Source organism: Priapulus caudatus, unplaced genomic scaffold, assembly GCF_000485595.1.
Source record: "Priapulus caudatus unplaced genomic scaffold, Priapulus_caudatus-5.0.1 Scaffold204, whole genome shotgun sequence".
Classification (NCBI taxonomy): Eukaryota; Metazoa; Priapulida; class Priapulimorpha; order Priapulimorphida; family Priapulidae; genus Priapulus; species Priapulus caudatus.
The window spans coordinates 192,103-211,917 of NW_014577265.1; the positions used below are offsets into that span (position 1 = coordinate 192,103).

At 48.4% G+C, this 19,815-nt stretch overlaps 1 protein-coding gene across 1 annotated transcript; it reads left to right on the forward strand.

Annotated features, from left to right (window-relative positions):
* Positions 1-1,860: 1,860 nt before the first annotated feature.
* LOC106807259 (arylsulfatase-like) lies at positions 1,861-19,498 on the forward strand. The gene is made up of 7 exons (XM_014809555.1): positions 1,861-2,125; positions 13,653-13,814; positions 16,020-16,132; positions 16,606-16,825; positions 17,078-17,241; positions 18,126-18,297; positions 18,741-19,498. Exons 1-7 carry the CDS (start codon positions 1,861-1,863, stop codon positions 19,202-19,204), a joined length of 1,560 nt encoding a protein of 519 aa, XP_014665041.1. The 3' UTR covers positions 19,205-19,498.
* The last annotated feature ends 317 nt before the right edge of the window (positions 19,499-19,815 follow it).

Below are 19,815 nucleotides of genomic sequence, written 5' to 3' on the forward strand. Positions count from 1 at the left end.
AGAGCTGTTTCGTATGGAGCGAAGCTCCATACTCATCAGTGCTTAATACAGAGTGATATATTTAGAACATCCCGAGCAGTATAAAAACATCATGCATAATGTGTTCTATTGTTCGTATGCATGCGTGCGCGTTCTAATGAAATACAAATTAGAGCAACATTGTCGGTGACTGCTGCGGGCTGACGCTAAACTGAATTCATTGTGAGAGTTCACTTAACGTTCCTTAATAAACATTTATCTTTATGTCTGCATTTGCTAACAAGTTCGTTCTAACAAGTTCTAACAAGTTATTGTTCAGTGTCGCGATCTCAGGTTTGCACAACATGTAGAACTTCTCTGTTAAGCATAGGTTGCATTTCTTCGTAGTGTTCGAGTAGCGTGGCGCTTTGCTCTGTATCTTCCATTTGGTCGCATAGTTTATGTTGTTGTACACATTATGCAGGATGTTTTTATACTGCTCGGGATGTTCTAAATAGATCACTCTGTATTAGGCACTGATGAGTATGGGGCCTTCGCTCCATACGAAACAGCTCTGTATGCAATAAACAGAGGCAAAAGTATACAACCATGTCCTTATAACTTTATCTAATTATATATATATATATATGTGAGTGTGTGTGTGTGTGTGTATTTGTGCGTGCAAGCGTGAGTTCATTCGTGTTTGTATGTGTGTGTATGTGTGCGTGTGTGTGTGTGTGTGTGCGCGCGTGTGTTTGTGTGCGCGTGTCTGTGTGCGTGTGTGTGTGCGTGCGCGCGCGTCTGTGTGTGTGCATTTGTGCGCGCATGCGTGAGTTTGTACGCGCGCGTACGCGTGTGTGTGTTTGTGTGTGTGTGTGTGTGTGTCGTGTGTAGTGTGTGTGTGTGTGTGTGTGTGTGTGTGTGTGTAGTGTGTGTGTGTGTGTGTGTGTGTGTGTGTGTGTGTGTATGCATATGTTTGCCACGAGTCAATGTTTACGATAGACGCCGTGTGTACTGTAACCGTGTGGTGGAGGGGAGGGGGAGCGGCGTGTCTTGTGCTGAGCGGGATAAAAAGTGATGACTGGTAGACATTATCTGCTCGTACGGCGAGAAAGTAAGAGAACGAGGGCTGTTCGTGTTCTGTTATTACGTGCTTCTAGAAATCTATCTATTTCATTCTAAATCTACATTATTCTTTAATCCATTGTCTTGCATTACATTAGTATATTACATTATCGCATCTCATACATTGCTTCGTTATTATTGTTGTCGTTATTATGATTATTTCTATGCGTAATTGTTTTTTGTGTGTAAGTTATTACATTGTTTCATTATTGCTTATAGTCTACTAGGGAAGTGTCGTGTAAATAGTCGTGTAACAGTCTTCTAAATGCTAACAACACGACTTTGGTTATTCTCTAGTTTTCTCCGTTGCGTTCTAAAAGTGTATAAAAGCAAATAAAACCACCAGCCGTTGATCAGCTGTCATTGATCATGCGCACATCCACAACCGATGTCGCCATTCCAAGGCCAAGTTCGTACTCAAAAATCTGACCAAGTACACTGATGGGGGGAAACTACAGAGATTATGTTATCAAAAAATAGTAGACTCTGTAGACCCACGTGACGTACTCCGTTCGGCGGCGCTATTTACTCACTCTGTGCATGTGCGATACCACGGTTGCTTCTACGATATCTCCTTATCTCACTCTCTCACGCTCTCTCTCTCTCTTTTACCCACTCTCTCTCTCTCTTTCTCTCTCTGACACACACACACACTCTCTCTCTCTCTCTCACTCTAACTCTCTCTCTTTCTCTATCTCTCTCTCGCACACTTTCTCTCTCTCTCTCTCTCTCTCTCTCTCTCTCTGTGGCACGTTCGTGTGGTACGACTATTCACCGATGCACGTAAACAGTGAGTTTTACGTACTACTAGCAGTGCTAGTCGCCGCGTTCTCGTACGTCGCTAGCTCGACATGCAGCGACAGCCGACCAAACATAGTTCTCATACTAGCCGACGACATGGGCTGGGGCGACCTGTCCGTATATGGTCACCCATCCCAGGAGTGGGGCCGTATAGATCAGATGGCTGCGGAAGGCATGAGGTTTACTAATTTCTACAGTGCCTCCAGCATGTGTTCCCCAAGCAGAGCGTCTATCCTGACAGGTATGTTTATTTATTTTATTTATTTACTATTAATTTAAAGACGGTACATTAGCAAAAAGATATATAAATATGATCTTGCAAGCTCATCACCATCGTACTGCGTATTACACTCGTATTATGTGCCAAATATGACTTATTAATATATGTGCCAATAATGTTATTACCTAGGTTAGGTTAGGTCAGGTTATGTTAAGGCTTAGGTTTGCGTTTAGGTTGAAGTTTGGGCTTAGGGTTAGGGTTAGGCTTATAATTAGGGCCAGGGTTATGGTTTGGTTGGGTTTGGTAAAGCTATTTTCCTTTTCAAAATTAGAATATATCAAAATCTATACAGATATATAATACATGCATGTTCTGATAAGTTGACACGCATTAACAGTCTTGTGGTAAGAGATTGTAAAACTGCAACATGTAGGACTGTATTACATATAATACACTGATCGCCTAGATCACGTGAACGAAGAATAGATTCATACAAAGAATTCCTTATTGCAGTGATATCCATACTACTTTAAGCTAACGCCACCTAGTGCCAAACAAGCCTACTGTAGCGTTTTGGGATCTTCCGGCGACACCCGATGGCGCCACCGGTCGAAACGTAGTGACTAGCAACAACCTTAGGTATTTCACTCACCTGTTGTGCCCGGAGGCGTTGAAATGGCCGTATCATCGTCACCCGGACTCCGCTAGCCACTCGAGCGCCTCAGTGCTACTGCGCTCCCACCGCAATAACCCGCACCGCCGTGTTCCGGTTCCGGTGCGTCGTGTAGTTAGTCAACAATGCAAGACGAGTAACGACACGCACACACACAACGGGGCAACTCCCACCCTTGCCTGCTGGCCTTACGTTACGTTGAATAACAAGTGTATACCCGGGGTAAGCACAGAGGTTAAACAAATAGAATGAACTATGAACGCAGCCGGGCAAAGGGCTACAGTAACCGGCAGCCTCTCCTCCCGTGCAGCCGTGCACGAATAGACTAACTTCCCCTTTATTCGTGCTGAGTTAATACTTCTACTCTAGTACTGTATTATTTACCCGCCCCACAACGACAGGACAATACTGGGTCCTACTCACCAAATGGCCGCTCTATGCAGAACGCGGTGCCGCGTTCTTTCTCTCTCTCTATACTCTTTCGTTCTCTCTCTCTCTCTATCACAACCTGTCTCTCGTATGCCTCCCGCCAACTGCCAAGAACCCCACAACAATTTCCCGCCTATAACCTGCGGGCCAACTGTTTCGCCGTGCTCTGACGCTAGAGGGGGGACTACTGCACCCAACATGTCGGCCCTCTTTGTTAATCTCGCAACAATCGGTAAGCAGCCAAGACAAGACAGGACAAAAGGACAGATAATTAGACAATCACAAACACTAAACATTTACCCATATCCCGGTTACCAGGGGGCTAAGTACTGGTAACCCGAGGGTCCGATGCCACCGCTACACTCCTCCCCCCTTCAAGATCGACCGTCGGGACAATCTCAAAGGCCTTCCTAGCGGTGCACCGGCACCCTAAATAAGCGCAGCTGCCCCTACTGCTGTGACGGCTCGTCCCCGGGGTGCCACAAGGACAGGACGTTCTCCGTCCTCCGCTTGAGCTCCGCCAGGGCCGCGTTCTCAACCTGACGCGCGAGGCGTTGTTGGGCCTGGCCCCAGGCAATGACTTGGTGCAGCTGCACTACCGGCATCAGGGGCACGAGCTCCAGTGCCGGTGCGCCACTCGCACTGCTGAAGGCCGGGCTGTCCCAGGCCCCAAAAGCTCTATCCGGCAGGTTCCCCCACAGGGTACAGAACTCTCGAAACGCGGCCCGATCACTACTTGGCAAGCCGCCCGTAACCACTGGCTCCACAGCCATTGCGGCCGCCCGCGATCCAGCTGATCTTGGTGACTCGGACGCCGACGCGGACGACTCTGCGGGCGCTCGACCCAACGCAGCTCGTCTCGCTGTCGCTGCCGTCCGTCTCGCCGTCGCTGCCGTCCGTCTCGCCGTTGCTGCCGTCGCTGCCGTCCGTCTCGCCGCACGTTTTGCACCCGTCGACGCCGCACGCTTCGTCGCTGCTGCTGCCGATGCCGCACGTTTCGCTCGAGTCGACAACGCGCGCTTTGCTGAAGCCGACGTCGGGCGCTCTGTCGCAGCCGATGTTGTGCGCTCCGTGACAGCCGACGTTGTGCGCCCCGTGGCAGGCTGCGCTACCCCGGCAGCGTGCACCTTTGCCTTCCGGGGCACAGGTACGGGGCACGCCCGCTTCGAAGCCTGCGGTGCGGGCACCAGTGTGGGCGGAGTGCCAGCCACTACCTGCGCGTATGGCCGGCCATCCCTACGCGCCGGGCGCAGAATGGTTCGGACGGCTGCTGATGACGCCGGCGCCGCCTTCTGGGCGCTCGGCCCCAGCGCCGTCTTCTCCCGGAGATAGCCTTTACTGCACTCACTGTACCCGGGGGTACGGGTGTGCCGCTGCGGCCATCTCCCGTCCGTGCCCATCTTGTACACTCGACCTAGGCGATAATCAGCCGCAAGGTGGTGTGAAAGGCGGTAGAGCACCGCGCCTGGATAGGCCTTGTCACACCCCTGGACTGGGCACTGCGAGACCAGGCACCTTCACAGGTGATACGCGGCATGGTGATCGATCACATGCCAGGTCGGCACCCCGCACCGGACACACAAGTGCCATGCCTCATTACGCAGGGAGGTCACTGCTTTGCGACGACCCCCGAAACGAGCGTGGGGCGGGTCCGTTCCCTCCAGGACTTACACCCTGGTGGGGGAGTGCCTCTGCACTTGCGGCGGCACCTCTCTCGCCGGGGCACGGGTGGGGTTGTGAACCCTACTGCACTCGTTCCGTCGGCCTGCTTTGCCGCCGAGGCTCTCCGCGCCCTCCTGCCTCGCTCCCCATCCACCGGGGCGGGCCCGACTCCCTCTTGCCGGGGACTAGGGTGGGGTGGCTTCCGCTGGTCGTCCCGAACCCCTGGTGCAGGGCACTGCTCTTCCACGATGGACACTCCACCCTCGCCAGCGACCGGCCCTTGCAGGCCACCACTACCTCGTCCCTCGCCGCCGCCGTCTCCTTGGTTCTCGAGGAGACGCTCGTTGCTTTTACCGGGGCTGAAGCTCCGGTGGGGGGTCGCACTACCCGGACGAGCTGTCTCGACGACCGCGGCGCGCTCTTCCCAGGATGTCGACTCGACCCCTGCCACTGGGGTCGCTCTCGCTGCCGGGGGGACAAAAACAGCTCGTCCGCGAAGGGCATCTCCTCCCATCCGTCGCCGAGCTCCATGGGCTCTTCGCCGAGCAGCTCCGTCTCCCTAGCCTCCTCCCCGGCCTCCGGCGTAGCTGCTCCCTCTGGCTGCGTCACCTTCCTGGCCTCCGGCGCAGCTTCTCCCTCCGGCTGCGTCATCTCCTTGGCCTCCGGCACATCTTCTCCCTCCGGCTGCGTCATCTGCTAGGCCTCCGGCGCAGCTTCTCCCTCCGGCTGCGTCACATCCCTCTCTTCCATCTGTTCGCCAGATGGGGCTAGCGACATGTCCGCCCAGGACATGTCGTCTCACGGTAACAACTGAAACAAACCATGGAGAAAATACACCATTATTCATCTCACCGCTCACGTCTGCGCAGAACGCGAGATTGCGCAGACCCTTACCAGTCAGCAGCTCTCACCGTCGACTCAGACGCGTGCATACTGAGTCACAAGACCACAGTGCTTGGTGCAACTCACCTTGCTTCTCCTCACCTACTAGCCTTCCGCAGAAATCGCGGTGGTCGAATCTGTCATCAGCCGTACTCATTCGCATTCCCCTGAAACGAGTAACTCACACCCTATGGCGCACACACATCGGCGAACAAACCGTCCTGGCCTTTCCCTACCAGCCTGAAATACGTCGGAGTTTGCAAACCACACCCTCGACCATCACGTGATGCGGATTTTGGAGTTTTTAAGGAAAACTCCGGAATCCGTTTCAAACTCTGACACTAACGGGGAACAAACCCCAAATTCGTTCTGATGCGGGTAATAATTCTGAATGTCCGTGGGTGAGTAGCGCGGTACCAGCCGGCTAGAGAACACACGTGACGCAATTACCTCGGGTGCTCCCAAACAGATGCCCGAATCAGTACGATGCTACATTTTCACGGACCATAAGGGGTTGTCGCTTGGCCGACAACACGGTCCGTAGCAGTCTGGAACCCGCACCCCGTCCCTACCCCGCAATATGGCCGGCCCCGTGCCCCCATATCTGCGTTAGCCACGGATCAGGAACTCCGAGAGCCCCTACAAGTCCGCCCGAAACAAGCCACTGGCGAGAGACTATCATCCTGGCCCCCCACGGAGCTCCGGATGCCCAGCGTTGCGCCTGGCCCTAGCGGCAGAACGCAACTGAGAACCCCCCCAGCCGCAGCTTACACTGCTACCAAGCGCTCAAGCAAGGTGAGGTAGTATTATCAGAAACCACCCCGGAAGAGGGGAACACACCGGACGCTGCGCCGCCCGACCTAGCTGCGCTCGCGCATAGACATGCGCCTCTCGAGTTGCACGCTTGACCAACTCCACAAATTCTACAGGGCAAATCTCATCAGCCGAACCTGGAGGAGGATCGAACATCAAATCCACAGGCATCCCCACCTCCCGACCGAACATCATAAGGCTAGGGCTTACCCCGATACTCTCTTGCGTCGTACCCCGGTACCCCGATCATCTCGCCGCTCATTGACAACCTTACTCAACATATCTTGCAGAGTACGATTAAATCTCTCAACCAAACCATCTGACTGAGGATGATACGGTGTAGTACTAGTCTTCTCTATGCACAACAGCAAACACACCCCAGCAAAGAGATTCGACTCAAAATTTCTACCCTGGTCAGAGTGCAACTGTTCCGGCACTCTAACCCGAAGGAAAATCTCGGGCACCAGACAATCCGCCGTCGTCTGGGCTGTCATATCCGGCAAAGCAAATGCCTCCGTCCACTTCGTGAAATAATCGCAAGCGACAAGGATATATTTCATGCCATTCGAAGCCTCAGGAAGTGGACCCATAAAGTCAACGGCCACCCTCTCCCATGGTGCCACCGCGATCTGCTGACAGAGAGGAGCATTCCTACGATGCCCCGACCGTCTCCTGCTGCACAAATCACACCTCCGAAGCCACCTCGCAACATCCTGCCGAATGTTAGGCCACGTAAATCGCTGACGAATCCGGGCCAAACTCTTCGCGATGCCAAGGTGCCCCCCTTACTGCCGCCATGCATAATCTCGAATAACTTCCAACGCATAACGGACGGGACAACCATGCGCACGAATGAACTGCTCGGCTGACAGTCAAAACCCGGCCGAAGGTAGAGAACTTCCTCACATACCTCCAGATCGTCCCAGAGTGCCCAATCCGTTTTGCATTCCGGGGACGAAGACGACAAATCAGCGACAGCCGGACGTACCCCGCCCGCTGCCACCCCTTTTAAAACAGCAGCAATGGCCGCATCTTCTAGCTGCCACTGACGAATCTGCTGAGTAGACCACTGAGACAAAACATCATCTAAAACTGCTTCTGCCTTATCCGCCGAATCAGCAAGATCATGCTCTCCCGCCAAGCAATCAGTCGTCAGCACCCCCGACCCAAGGGATACACCATCTACCGACGGATTGATAACCGTGCTTGCATTAACCGCCCGCCCCGTGACCACTGACGGAAAATCGCGACAGACATTACCACCAATGGGGCACACTCTAGGAAGACAACAATCGGGGCAATCATCCCTCTTACACTTCCTACACCCAGGCTGACGCGACAAGCCGTCCGCATTGTCATGTAGCTTACCTGCACGGTGTTCGATCCTCATATCGAACGTGTCCAGGAAAGCAAACCATCTCGCCACCATTCCATTAGGCTCCTTTAAATTTAAAAACCAGGTCAAGGAAGCATGATCGGTCTTCACAAAAATGGCTGACCATACTTTTACGCGTGGAGGAATATTCGCGTGGTAATTGTCCGGTGATCAGCGTGTCCGGCCAGGATTGGCCAGGTGCGCCAAGCATGTATGTGATTGGCGAGTGGGGGGAGTGGGGGGGGGGTCATGCGAGATCAGAAAAGTTCAGGGAACGAGCTGTGCGCTCTCCTGCAGGTGACACCGGCTGAGTGTGGACGTGTGTCGGAAACGAAGAGAGATTTACACGCGGTGCTAGCGTGGCAGCGGGGCAGGCCGAAAACGAAGAGAGATTTACACGCAGTGTTAGCGTGGCAGCGGGGCAGGCCAAAAACGAAGAGAGATTTACACGCAGTGTTAATGCGGCGACAGTGCGTGTAGAAAACTGTCGTGTGATGTGCACCGTGAGATACAGTACGATAACAGTATGGTAACAGTAAGATGTGCACGGGATGTCAACGAACTGAGTATGATGTGCACGGGGTGTCAACGCGGCCACAGCCAGCGTTGCGAGGTAATGGCGTAGGCATAGGGAGGAAGAGAAAATGAGACAGGCAGACGGGAAGCGAAGAAGAAAAAAGACAAGCCGACAGGAAGCGAGGCAAGGCTGCGGAAGCTGATAGTATGTATGCTGGCAAGGTTATAATTCATTTGTGAAGGTGGCCACCTATCGTATATGATTTCTGTTAATGTATCACGGAATTTCTGTAATTGGCAATAGATTTGTTCGTGGTAGTTATATATATCTGTTTACGTATTTGATTTGTTTGTGTGACAATGCTTTGGGTGCGGATGCGTTGGCACAGTAATGGCGCACGTGAGTGCTTTACCTACAGCGCGGACCCGTATCGTAACAATACAGATAATGTCGGAATTGCTAGAACAGCAAGTAGCTCCCGATTGGTCGTACAATACCGTCTCTGAGATGCAGAGAAGCTTTTACTACCATAAGCAGTCACCCTCTCAACCCCACTCTTTACCTGCGACAGGACACCACCCATACCAGTCGCACTCGCATCAGTATCCAAGATAAACTCAACCTCCGAACGCGGGTATGCCAACACCGGCGCCGACGAGAGCAATGACTTTAAACTACTGAACACCTCACCGCAAGACCCACCCCACTGGAAAAGCACGCTCTTCTTCGTCAGCTGTACTAAAGGCTCCGCCAGGGCTGCAAAACCAGGGATAAATCGCCGATAGTAATTAGCAAACCCCAGGAAGCTCCGCACATCACCAATGCTGCCAGGCCGACCCCAAGACCGGACCGCCTCAAGCTTTGCAGGGTCACATCGAATGCCATCACCGGAGACGACATGACCAAGGATGGCAGCACTCTTCTGAAATAGCGTACATTTCGTGGGTTTCAGCTTCACGCCTGTCGGCAACACGACAAAAAACATCACGAAGATTACCAAGAGTTACATCAAAGGTTTTACCAAAAATTATGATATCGTCAAAGTATACAAGACACTCCGTCCACAGTAAGCCTTGCAGCACACACTCCATCAACCTCTGAAAGGTCGCAGGAGCATTACAAAGGCCGAAGGCCATAACGAAAAAGTTTAAGTGACCTCTCCTAGTCCCAAACGCAGTCTTCACCGCATCCTCCGGATCCAATCTCCACCTGCCAATAATCCGAGGTTAAGTCTTGAGTTGGAAACCAACTGGCACCGTCTAAGGAATCCAGCGTATCATCAATTCTCAGCAGTGGATAGGCATCCTTACGGTAACATTATTAAGCCTTCGATAATCTATACAGAACCGCGTCGACCCTTCCTTCTTGGTGACCAACACCACCGGAGACGCCCACGGACTGCTGCTGGGCCGAACAGTGCCGGACGCCAACATCTTATACACCTCCACATTCATTATCTCCTGTCGAGCCAGGGGACACCTACGGGGAGCCTGCTTAATGGGATGATGAGCACCAGTATCAATCTTATGCTTGACTAACCCTGTATGCCCAAGCTGTTCACCCGGAGCCGTAAACAAACTCGAATATTCCCGTAGGAAAGCTGCAGCATCACATCTCTCCCGACGAGACAAACCCGAGTTCATCGACTCCATCATTACCCGCATATGAGAAGGTAGACCAGAATCAACCGGGGAACGCGAGGTATCACCCAACTCACCCGTGCCCAAACGCCTTACAACCCGAACCACATCGAGGTAAGCTAGCTCCTCCCCAGCCTCAAACACAACCTCGTCCTCACCTACATTAATAACTGACAGTTGCACATGACCCCTACACATGTCCACCAGACAGCGCGCTATCAGAATACCGTTATCGCCCACAGCACTCCTAAAACATTCCAATGGCTCTACCACCACAAGACAATCCTCCCCCATGGGACAACTGCCTTACCCATAATGATACATCCATGCCCAGCAGGGATCGATACGCGATCCACCGCATTAATAGCGCAAGGAACTAAACCCGTGCTCTCCTGCATAACATGCAATGTATCACTGACAGTCAAATGCTCTCTCCGAGCATCAATCAAGCAATCGTAACCTCTTAAGAAATCCATCCCTAGCAAGCCCCCACTCCCCCGAAGGCTGCTCTCCATTACGATTAGCTCATGCTCAAACTTCTGATCCCCGAGGCACAACTCAGCCCACATACCATACTGAGCCTGCAGAGATCTACCTTGCACATCAACCATCGCAACCTCCACGGCATGAAGAATCAGCTCCGATGCTGGAAAATTAGAGTAGGTGACACGATCAACTCTGCCCCCGTATCAACCACCAACTGCACACGCTGACCACGCAACAGTATCTCTATCTGCCATACTGGACGAGGACTCACTGGACCCCTTACGAGTGCATCAACCGTGGCCACCAGTTGCTGTGCATCAACATCACGCACTACCGCGCCCTACTGCGACCCCGATTCGGATTGCCCCTGCCTGAAGTCCGATGACCTCGAGACCCGGGGTCCTCTTAGAAATCCTCACGAGCCCGCTGGGGACTAAAACGCGCAACATGCCCCTGGCTACCACACACCCAACACTCGAAGTTACCAGCCTGCCAAGCCGGAACTCGCGAGCGTGGAGCAATAGGACAAACCCGCTGCGAATCAGTACGCCACTGCCGGTCATTCTCCTGATCACATATCATATCACGTGCCATCCGAGCCACATCCTGCAAGTCATCTCGACACAATCTAGCTACGCCCGAACCAGCGAAACCTACCCCTGACCCAGAAACCGAATCAGAGCATCGAGATACAACCCCAGCTGGCCGCACGGCCGGCTTGCGAAACGGAACAGCAAATTCACCCATTTCTGCCTCGTATTCATCCGCCAATACCGCTTACCCCTCAACAGTCAAGTCATTACGAGACATAACATAAGACTTTAAGCAGGGAACGAATGCATCACCTCCAGCAATCGACACCGCGCCTGTTCGCTAGCCTGCTCTCGACGAGAGGAAAGGTTGCGCCCTAACTGTCTACCTCTTAACCTCACGCGCATACTCCTGCCAACTCTGGCCTGGCTGGCGAACGTAGTCACGGAGAGCCGCGCGGCGCTCCAGTGCACTATCTAAAGGCTGAAATCCTGCGGTCAAAGCCCGACGAATCATGAGCTCATCAACGCCGTCATCACAATCTTCCAAAATGGCGGACGCTGGCCACTCAAGGGCCCCTACCAACCGCATCAACCTCTCCTCACTGCCCCAACCATTGAATCTGCATATCAGATCAAATTGGCGGAGAAAGCCGACCAAAGGGATACCATCTTTACCCGTGAAGGTTTACTTACCTTAATTCTACTCCCACCAGCTCTTATATGGAACCCCTCAGATTCCCTCACAAAAGGGGACGTGAAATCCACTCTTTCCCCTCCCCCTCTCACAGAGCTAGTTAGCGGACCACCCATCCGGTGAGTAAACGCTGTGCCACCCTCATGATGCCCGAACCCCGCCATCTCGTCTGCACGCCCCCGGCTAGCAGAAAACGGGTTCTCATTGACCTACCCAGAAACACGCCTGGCGCGTGGAGCAGGGGTAACAGTAGCCCGAGCCACCGACGGCGACCAATCAGCGCGTGTTGCTGCTGCCTCGTCGAGATCAACAAACCATGAAATCGACTCACGACGACGTGGGGAAGTCCTCAACAATTTTCCTGGAGAAGGGGACACTGGCGGAGTCAAACTAGTCTCCACCGGCCCACCACCCCGTGTCTGGACACCGACCCTTGACATATCGCGGTCTGGTGCAACCACGCCTAGATGTCGCCTCCCTCGCACACCCTTAGGCGGCATCGTATGCCAACCCTCCGGCAAACGTCGAGTAACTAAACTACACTACACAACTAAACCAGCACGCAACCGGCAAAACCACGGCACCCAATGCAACCCCCGTTACAAAGAGTTAAACTAGCACGCACCAGTGTAGCGTTTTGGGATCTTCCGGCGACACCAGATGGCGCCGCCGGTTAAAACGCAGTGACTAGCAACAACCTTAGGTATCTCACTCACCTGTTGTGCCCGGAGGCGTTGAAATGGCCGTATCGTCGTAATCCGGACTCCGCTAGCCACTCGAGCTCCTCAGTGCTACTGCGCTCCCACCGCAATAATCCGCTCCACCGTGTTCCGGTTCCGGTGCGTCGTGTAGTTAGTCACCAATGCAAGACGAGTAACTTCACGCACACACACAACGGGGCAACTCCCACCCTTGCCTGCTGGCCTTACGTTACGTTGAATAACAAGTGTATACTCGGGGTAAGCACAGAGGTTAAACAAATAGAATGAACTATCAACGCAGCTGGGCAAAGGGCTACAGTAACCGACAGCCTCTCCGCCCATGCAGCCGTGCACGAATAGACTAACTTCCCCTCTATTCGTGCAGAGTTAATACTTCTACTCTAGTGCTGTATTATTTACTTGCCCCACAACGACAGGACAATACTGGGTCCTGTACAATACTCACCAAATAGCCGCTCTACGCAGAACGCGGTGGCGCTCTCTTTCTCTCTCGCTATACTCTCTAGTTCTCTCTCTCTCTCTCCCTCTCTATCACAACTTGTCTCTCGTGCGCCTCCCGCCAACTGCCAAGAACCCCACGACGATTTCCCGCATATAACCTGCGGGCCAATTGTTTCGCCGTGCTCTGCCGCTAGAAGGGGGACTACTGCACCCAACATGGCGGCCCTCTTTGTAGATCTCTCAACAATCGGTAAGCAAACCCAAGACAAAACAGGACAAAGGACAGAACAATTAGACAATCACAAACACTAAACATTTACCCATATCCCGCTTCCCAGGGAGCTACCTCCCACCGTACTGGGAACCCGAGGGTCCGGTGCCACCGCTACACTTCTAAAGTTAACTGGTTTATTAAGAGATTCTATCCGATTGTTCTCCAAGATGGCTAGGTTGACTCAAGGAGCTATATATATATCACAATGTGCTGCTCTGATTAAAATCACCTCTATCCGCGTCTATTCGTCTTCTAGTGTTTATGTAAAGATAGACAATATCACTTCATGGTGGCAGCGGTGGGATTATTACTTATTAGTGTAATCTCTTCATATGATGAAGTATAAGTTAATAAAGTATAGATTAGTGCAGTTACTGAGAGTATTATATTCAAATCTGATCATCTAGGGAGAGTTCCACCGAGGACAGGTGTGTGGAACGCAAACTATTCTAGCATATCTCTCTTCGGACCCATGGATTCAACAGGATTACCTGCCGAAGAGCTGACTATAGCTGAGGTGCTGAGAGAAGCCGGCTATCGCACGGGCATGGTCGGCAAATGGCACCTAGGTAACTCTTTACTATGGTGTGTTCTCAACTTAGGTATTAGAGCACACATAGGTGCTAGAGAGTTCAAGGCTGTAAATTGGGTACCTGTAGAGTTTAGGGTAATGCAACTGAAGGTCAATAGGGTTTTTAAAATATTACATAATCTCGACCCACAGTATATGACAGAAGGTTTTATGTTAACGTCAGAAGTCCATAGTTTCAATACAAGGAAAGGCGAGATGTCTATTTTTAAACCTAGGGTGGGAAGCAGTGGGAAAAACTATTTTAACTATACTGCAATTGAAGCTTGGAACTCTCTAGCCACAGCATGTTAGGACAAATTCTGTTTATTCTAGTTTTAAGTATAGTGTTAAGAAATGTCTGATAGAAAAGGTAGAAACATTAGAGGCAGAGGAGTATGATTTTCGCTAAAAGAATTCGGTTGAAATTAGGTATAAGAAAGGTTTGTATCGTCTTATGAGAATGTTATGACCGGTTAAAACTACAAATTTGTATATTTCAATAGTTAGTGCTGATAGTAGTGTAATTGTTAGTAACATCAAGGCATAGCAAAACAAGGACCACAATGTAAATAAGGGTGCTAGTCATGCGTTTTGTGTATATATATCCTTGGTAGTTATTCAATTTTATGAATTCAGAATTTTATTGTAAAAGTATGCCATGTATTGTATATGATGGATAATTGCATAAATAAATAAATAAAAAATATAAATAAAATATGATGACGTCACGAGCAGACGACTATAGGAATCACTAGGCTTATATTTGGGAGCCAAATTATCGCGTTGTTATTGGGTTGTACCTAAGTATGTGATACATATAATACACGTATCGCAAATAGTATGTATAGTACGTAGTACATATATATAATACATTTAGAATGAGCACATAAACTTTATTTTTTGCTATTCTTGCTTTATGTGCTTTTCATATAGTACAAACCGGTATATATAGTACATATAGTACAAACCGGTGTATATATAGTACATATAGTACAAACCGGTATATAAAGTACATATGATACGTGTAGAACATATAGTACGTAGATTATTTATCAGGTTATTTCTGTTAACACGATTAGTTCTGTTTAATCATTCACTCCCAATGACAACGTGTTGGTTTCATATCCAAATGCTCTCACATAAATATAGCTACAACAAATTCAAACAAGTACAAATATCGGATCAACGAAATAAAGCCAGTAATTAACGCATATAAAGAATGACTGGTTGCATTGATCATGCCCCTTGTTAGCGAGTGGTCGGTTGCACGTTATATATATATATATATATATATATATATATATATATATATAACCTAAAATTCAAACATGTAAAACTGGGAACTTTAGAGTACTTTAGATATTATGAGAGATTAGATATTAGACGAGCGCGAAGCGCGAAGTCACTTGCGGCCGGAGTGCAGGGCCCGCCTTAGGGCTCTGGAAGCTCAGGGGTTTTAGATGCTCTTCGGTGCAATCTGAGCCTTATTTTGGAGCATTTTTGCACAAAATTTATTACCTATATTTTAAAATAATATGGGTTGAGTCAAGAGTCATGAGTGATGAGTCATTTTTCATTGTTCAATTTGTATACTAGTATGAATGTAACCAGTAAAATGTTATAAAGCAATGTGCAGGCACGTACGCACACACACCCAGGCACGCGTACAGGCACGCGCGCCAAGCAGCTCAGAAGACGTAGACGTGACTCGACTGTCCGACAAGTGGGAGACCATGCACAGCGTAAAGCAGTGTAATAGACTGTAACAGTGTATGCTACAAGCTACGCATACGTCGTCCCGTTCGACAGTGTAATACAGTTGCATTTTGCTTTGTTTGTGTTGTTTCTTGCTTTGATATTTCAAAGCTGTCGGCCTGGAATCCAAACCTGTCGGCGATTTTTAAACATGTCGGCCCAAAATTCAAACCTTTCGGCCTTACATGTTAAAACCCCTCGTGGGCCACACTATATATGCAGAAAATATTGAAATGACAACAACTGGAGAGATAATATTATGCACTAACGTTTTTACTTCATTAGCGCTTCAGGTGCATATGCAATCTTACATCAATATTTTCTGTGTAATTTAACTTGCATTTGGTAAATTGAAAACTTTATATATATATATATATATATATATATATATATATATATATATATATATATATATATATGCGTGTGTGTGTGTGTGTACTTGACACAGGAACGAATCAGTATAACTCGTCTGATGGTGTTCACCTGCCGCATCACCATGGCTTCGACTACGTCGGTACGTCACTACCATTCTCGATGACGTGGCACTGCGACGAACATCAGGTAAAACTATAGTATACTAATAAATCAATAAATCAATAAGTAAATAAATAGATAAAGGAAAAAATATATAAATAAATGAATAACAAATAAATACATATAAATAAACTTACAACAAATAAATGAATAAATAAAATAAATAAATACAACAAATAAATACATATAAATAAACATACAACAAATAAATAAATAAATGAAATAAATAAATACAACAAATAACATATAAAACAAGAAAATACAACGCTCAATATACAGCAACAGCAACAACAACAACAATTATAACAATAACAACTACAACTACAACAACAATAATAATAACATAACCTACACAAGATACTTCGATTGCAAACCACGCACGCATGCAACACTGAGACTTGGTTAGTTATCCCTCGTATGGATGCCTATAGATGGCATATAAGGCACGCAGACCAGCAGTAGAATTACTCGTTATTCAAGCAACGTGCAAAACCTTTCAGATTCACATTCCCAAGCCGCCTCCATTCTGCTTCCTCTACAGAGGCGCGGAGCTGGTGCAGCAACCGATAGACATGCATCACATGACCGAATCGATCGTAGAAGACGCCGTCAGCTTCATCGAAGATAACGTTGATCGGAAATTCTTCCTCTATCTGTCGCTGACTCACACTCACATAGATCTCACCGTCACTCCGAGATTCCACAAGTCCTCCGCTAGAGGTGCGCCCATTATATATGTGGTTTTTTATTCGTTATTTTGGCGGAATCTTTTATATTTTTACATAATATATTTATTTATCCACAAATGGCAATGATGTATATAACGGCCACTGAAGGGAAACGACAAAACTGGCCTTCGCGGACAGATGGCCGCTATATAGAGGTGGTGCACAATAGAATAATTACCACGAAAGATTTATTATCATGTAGTAATTATCAATTGCATGAGCTTGTTGTTTGTTGTCTATGCAGGCAGGTACGGTGACAACGTTAATGAGATGCAGTGGGTAGTAGGGACGGTCCTCGATACGCTACAGTCACGCCATCTACAAGAGAATACTCTCGTCTTCTTCGTTTCTGACAACGGTCCCGATGTTAATATATGCGAGGAAGGCGGTTCCCCCGGTATACTACGGGTATGTCTCTCTCTCGTCCCTCATCTCTATCTCTCTCTCTCTCTCTCTCTCTCTCTCTCTTTGTCTTCCTTCTTTCATCTCTCTCTCTATCTCTCTCTCTCTCTTTTCTCTCTCTCTCTCTCTATTTGTCTCCCTTCTTCCATCTTTCTCTCTCTCACACTCTCTCTCTCTTTGTCTCCCTTCTTCCCTCCTCTTTCTCGCTCCCTCCCTTTCTTTCTACAGTAACTCTTTTTCTATCCCGCTCTCTCTCTCTTTCCTCCCTTCCCATTCTATCTCGCTTGCTCTCTCCCTCTCTCGCGCGCTCTCTCTCTCTCTTTCTTTTTCTCTCGCGCGCGCGTACTCTCTTTTTTCCTGTGTGTCTCTACATCCTGTCCTACTTCTCCGTAGCAAACAACATTTTTAATTATATATCGTATCATAACATTTAAATGACATATTTATACAGGCAACAGCGGACCGGAAATATGGCCGCGTGTTCCATCAATAATGCCTCGTAATTATTGAACCATATTTATTTCACGGACGCACCTCTATATGAAGACATTTAAAGCAGTTTGGTAATAAAATGTCATAATATTACCATTTCAAATTAATTTTTAGTAATTTGTATGAAAAATTTCAATGAATAATCTAGTGGCCCATCTTACCCAGAACAACGGGGTAAGATGGGACGGTGACCAAAATTTTTGATGGTCTATAAATCAATCAATACTCACTTCAATTTAGTAACGATTGATAATGTTATTCTTTTCATTGTTATTGATCACCCACAAAGATATTTTGGATGTAAAGTTGTTTTAGTGGGTTTTACAGGGTTTCTACAAAACGTGTCCCATCTTACCCGTGTCTCCCCTACCACGAACGCCGTTCGTTTATGATTACAGGGTGGTAAAGGTAAAACCTGGGACGGGGGAATCCGCGTGCCTGCTGTAGCGTATTGGCCATGTCGCATTCAGGCCGGCCACACATCTAAAGCTATCCTCAGCACCACTGATCTGCTGCCAACGTTCGCCGAGCTAGCACGCAAACAGCTGCCTACCGACATAACGATAGACGGTGAGGGGGAACAGTTATAGCTTCATCATCGCGAGTTAACATTTATCGTGTGTTACCTCGATAGACGAACGTTCGCTTATCTAACGCAAATAACAGCTTTATTTAGATGTAGGTTAGTTTTTTATTACCCTAATCATAATACCCTCCTATTCGTCTATACGTTATTTGTACTGCCTCGTATAACGTTTGCTAGTTGTCATAATTAGCGACTGACAAAAGTTCTGTTCTCTTAAATTCCATATATCATTTTTAGTAGTAGTAGTATTATTACCATCATCATCGTCATCATCATCATCATCATCATTATCATCATCATTATCATCATCATCATCATCATCATTATCATCATCATCATCATCATCGTCATCATCATCATCATCATCATTATCATCATCATTATCATCATCATCATCATTATGATTATTATTATTATTATTATATAGGAAAGAGCATGAGTAGCGTTTTGTTTGACGGCAGCGCCACCTCTCATGAGATTCTCTACTTCTATTGTGCCGACGTCTTAATGGCGGTGCGATACGGAAACTACAAGATCCACTTCCGGTCTCAGAGCGTCAGTCCGCCAGAGTACTATGACGACGACTCGACTTGCGTCAATGGCGTGCCTCAGGACTTCCCCTTCCTTTGTTATGACTGCGAGGGCGACTGCGTGACGTCACACGACCCTCCGCTGTATTTCGACATTGAGAATGATCCCGGGGAAAGATGGCCGCTGGGGGAAAATAAGATTCCTGAGGAGGTGTTATTGAGGGTGGCGTCGCTAGTGTTTGAGCACAAGAAGGGCATGGTTGCGAGATCAGCAGAGATCGGATCCGAGCCGCTAGACCCTAGTCTGCAGCCATGCTGCAACCCACCAGCATGCACTTGTAACTACCCCGGTAAGATATGACGCATGGATGGTGAATATGATGCATGGAGTCCCCCTTGTCCACTGACCTCTATATACTAGCTGTTAGTATAATATAGAGATGACACTGCCACTAGTATATCCGTGACGCAAGCCCGTGTATTTTGCCGCTCTACCGGGAGAAATAATTATGAAGCGCACATTTCAGCATTGTTTGTAATTAAGACAGTAACATGGTTGTGGTGTGTATACGGTGTAACAATAAAATAGTTATAGACTGTGTATGTTACGCGGGTGTGTAACTACCTTTAATATCAATTAGTTTTTTTAAATCTTACAAGTTGCTATTGAATAAAAATTGCGTGTCGAAATTGAAATTGTTCGCAATCCATCGTTCTCGGTTATTATAAAAATTACAGATATTTCATTCATGTATCACTGTTGATGAAAATGTTTCATATGTGAAGAAACCACTTTATTGCCGAATCTACCTTGCTCTATTCCTTCTACCACGCTCATTACTCTCTCTCTCTCTATCTTTCTTTCTCTCCGTCTCTTTTTCTCTTGCTCTCTATCTCTCTCTCCTTCCGTCTCTCTCTCTCTCTCTCCGTCTCTTTCTCTCTCTCCGTCTCTCTCTCTCTCTCTCTCTCTCT

Bases quoted from the DNA above. Each gene is read 5' to 3' on its own strand.
- LOC106807259 (XM_014809555.1), top strand. From the start codon at position 1,861: ATGCACGTAAACAGTGAGTTTTACGTACTACTAGCAGTGCTAGTCGCC. The intron at 17,242-18,125 runs GTATGTCTCTCT...TTATGATTACAG, and splicing joins GTTCCCCCGGTATACTACGG to GGTGGTAAAGGTAAAACCTG. The intron at 18,298-18,740 runs GTGAGGGGGAAC...ATTATTATATAG, and splicing joins TACCGACATAACGATAGACG to GAAAGAGCATGAGTAGCGTT.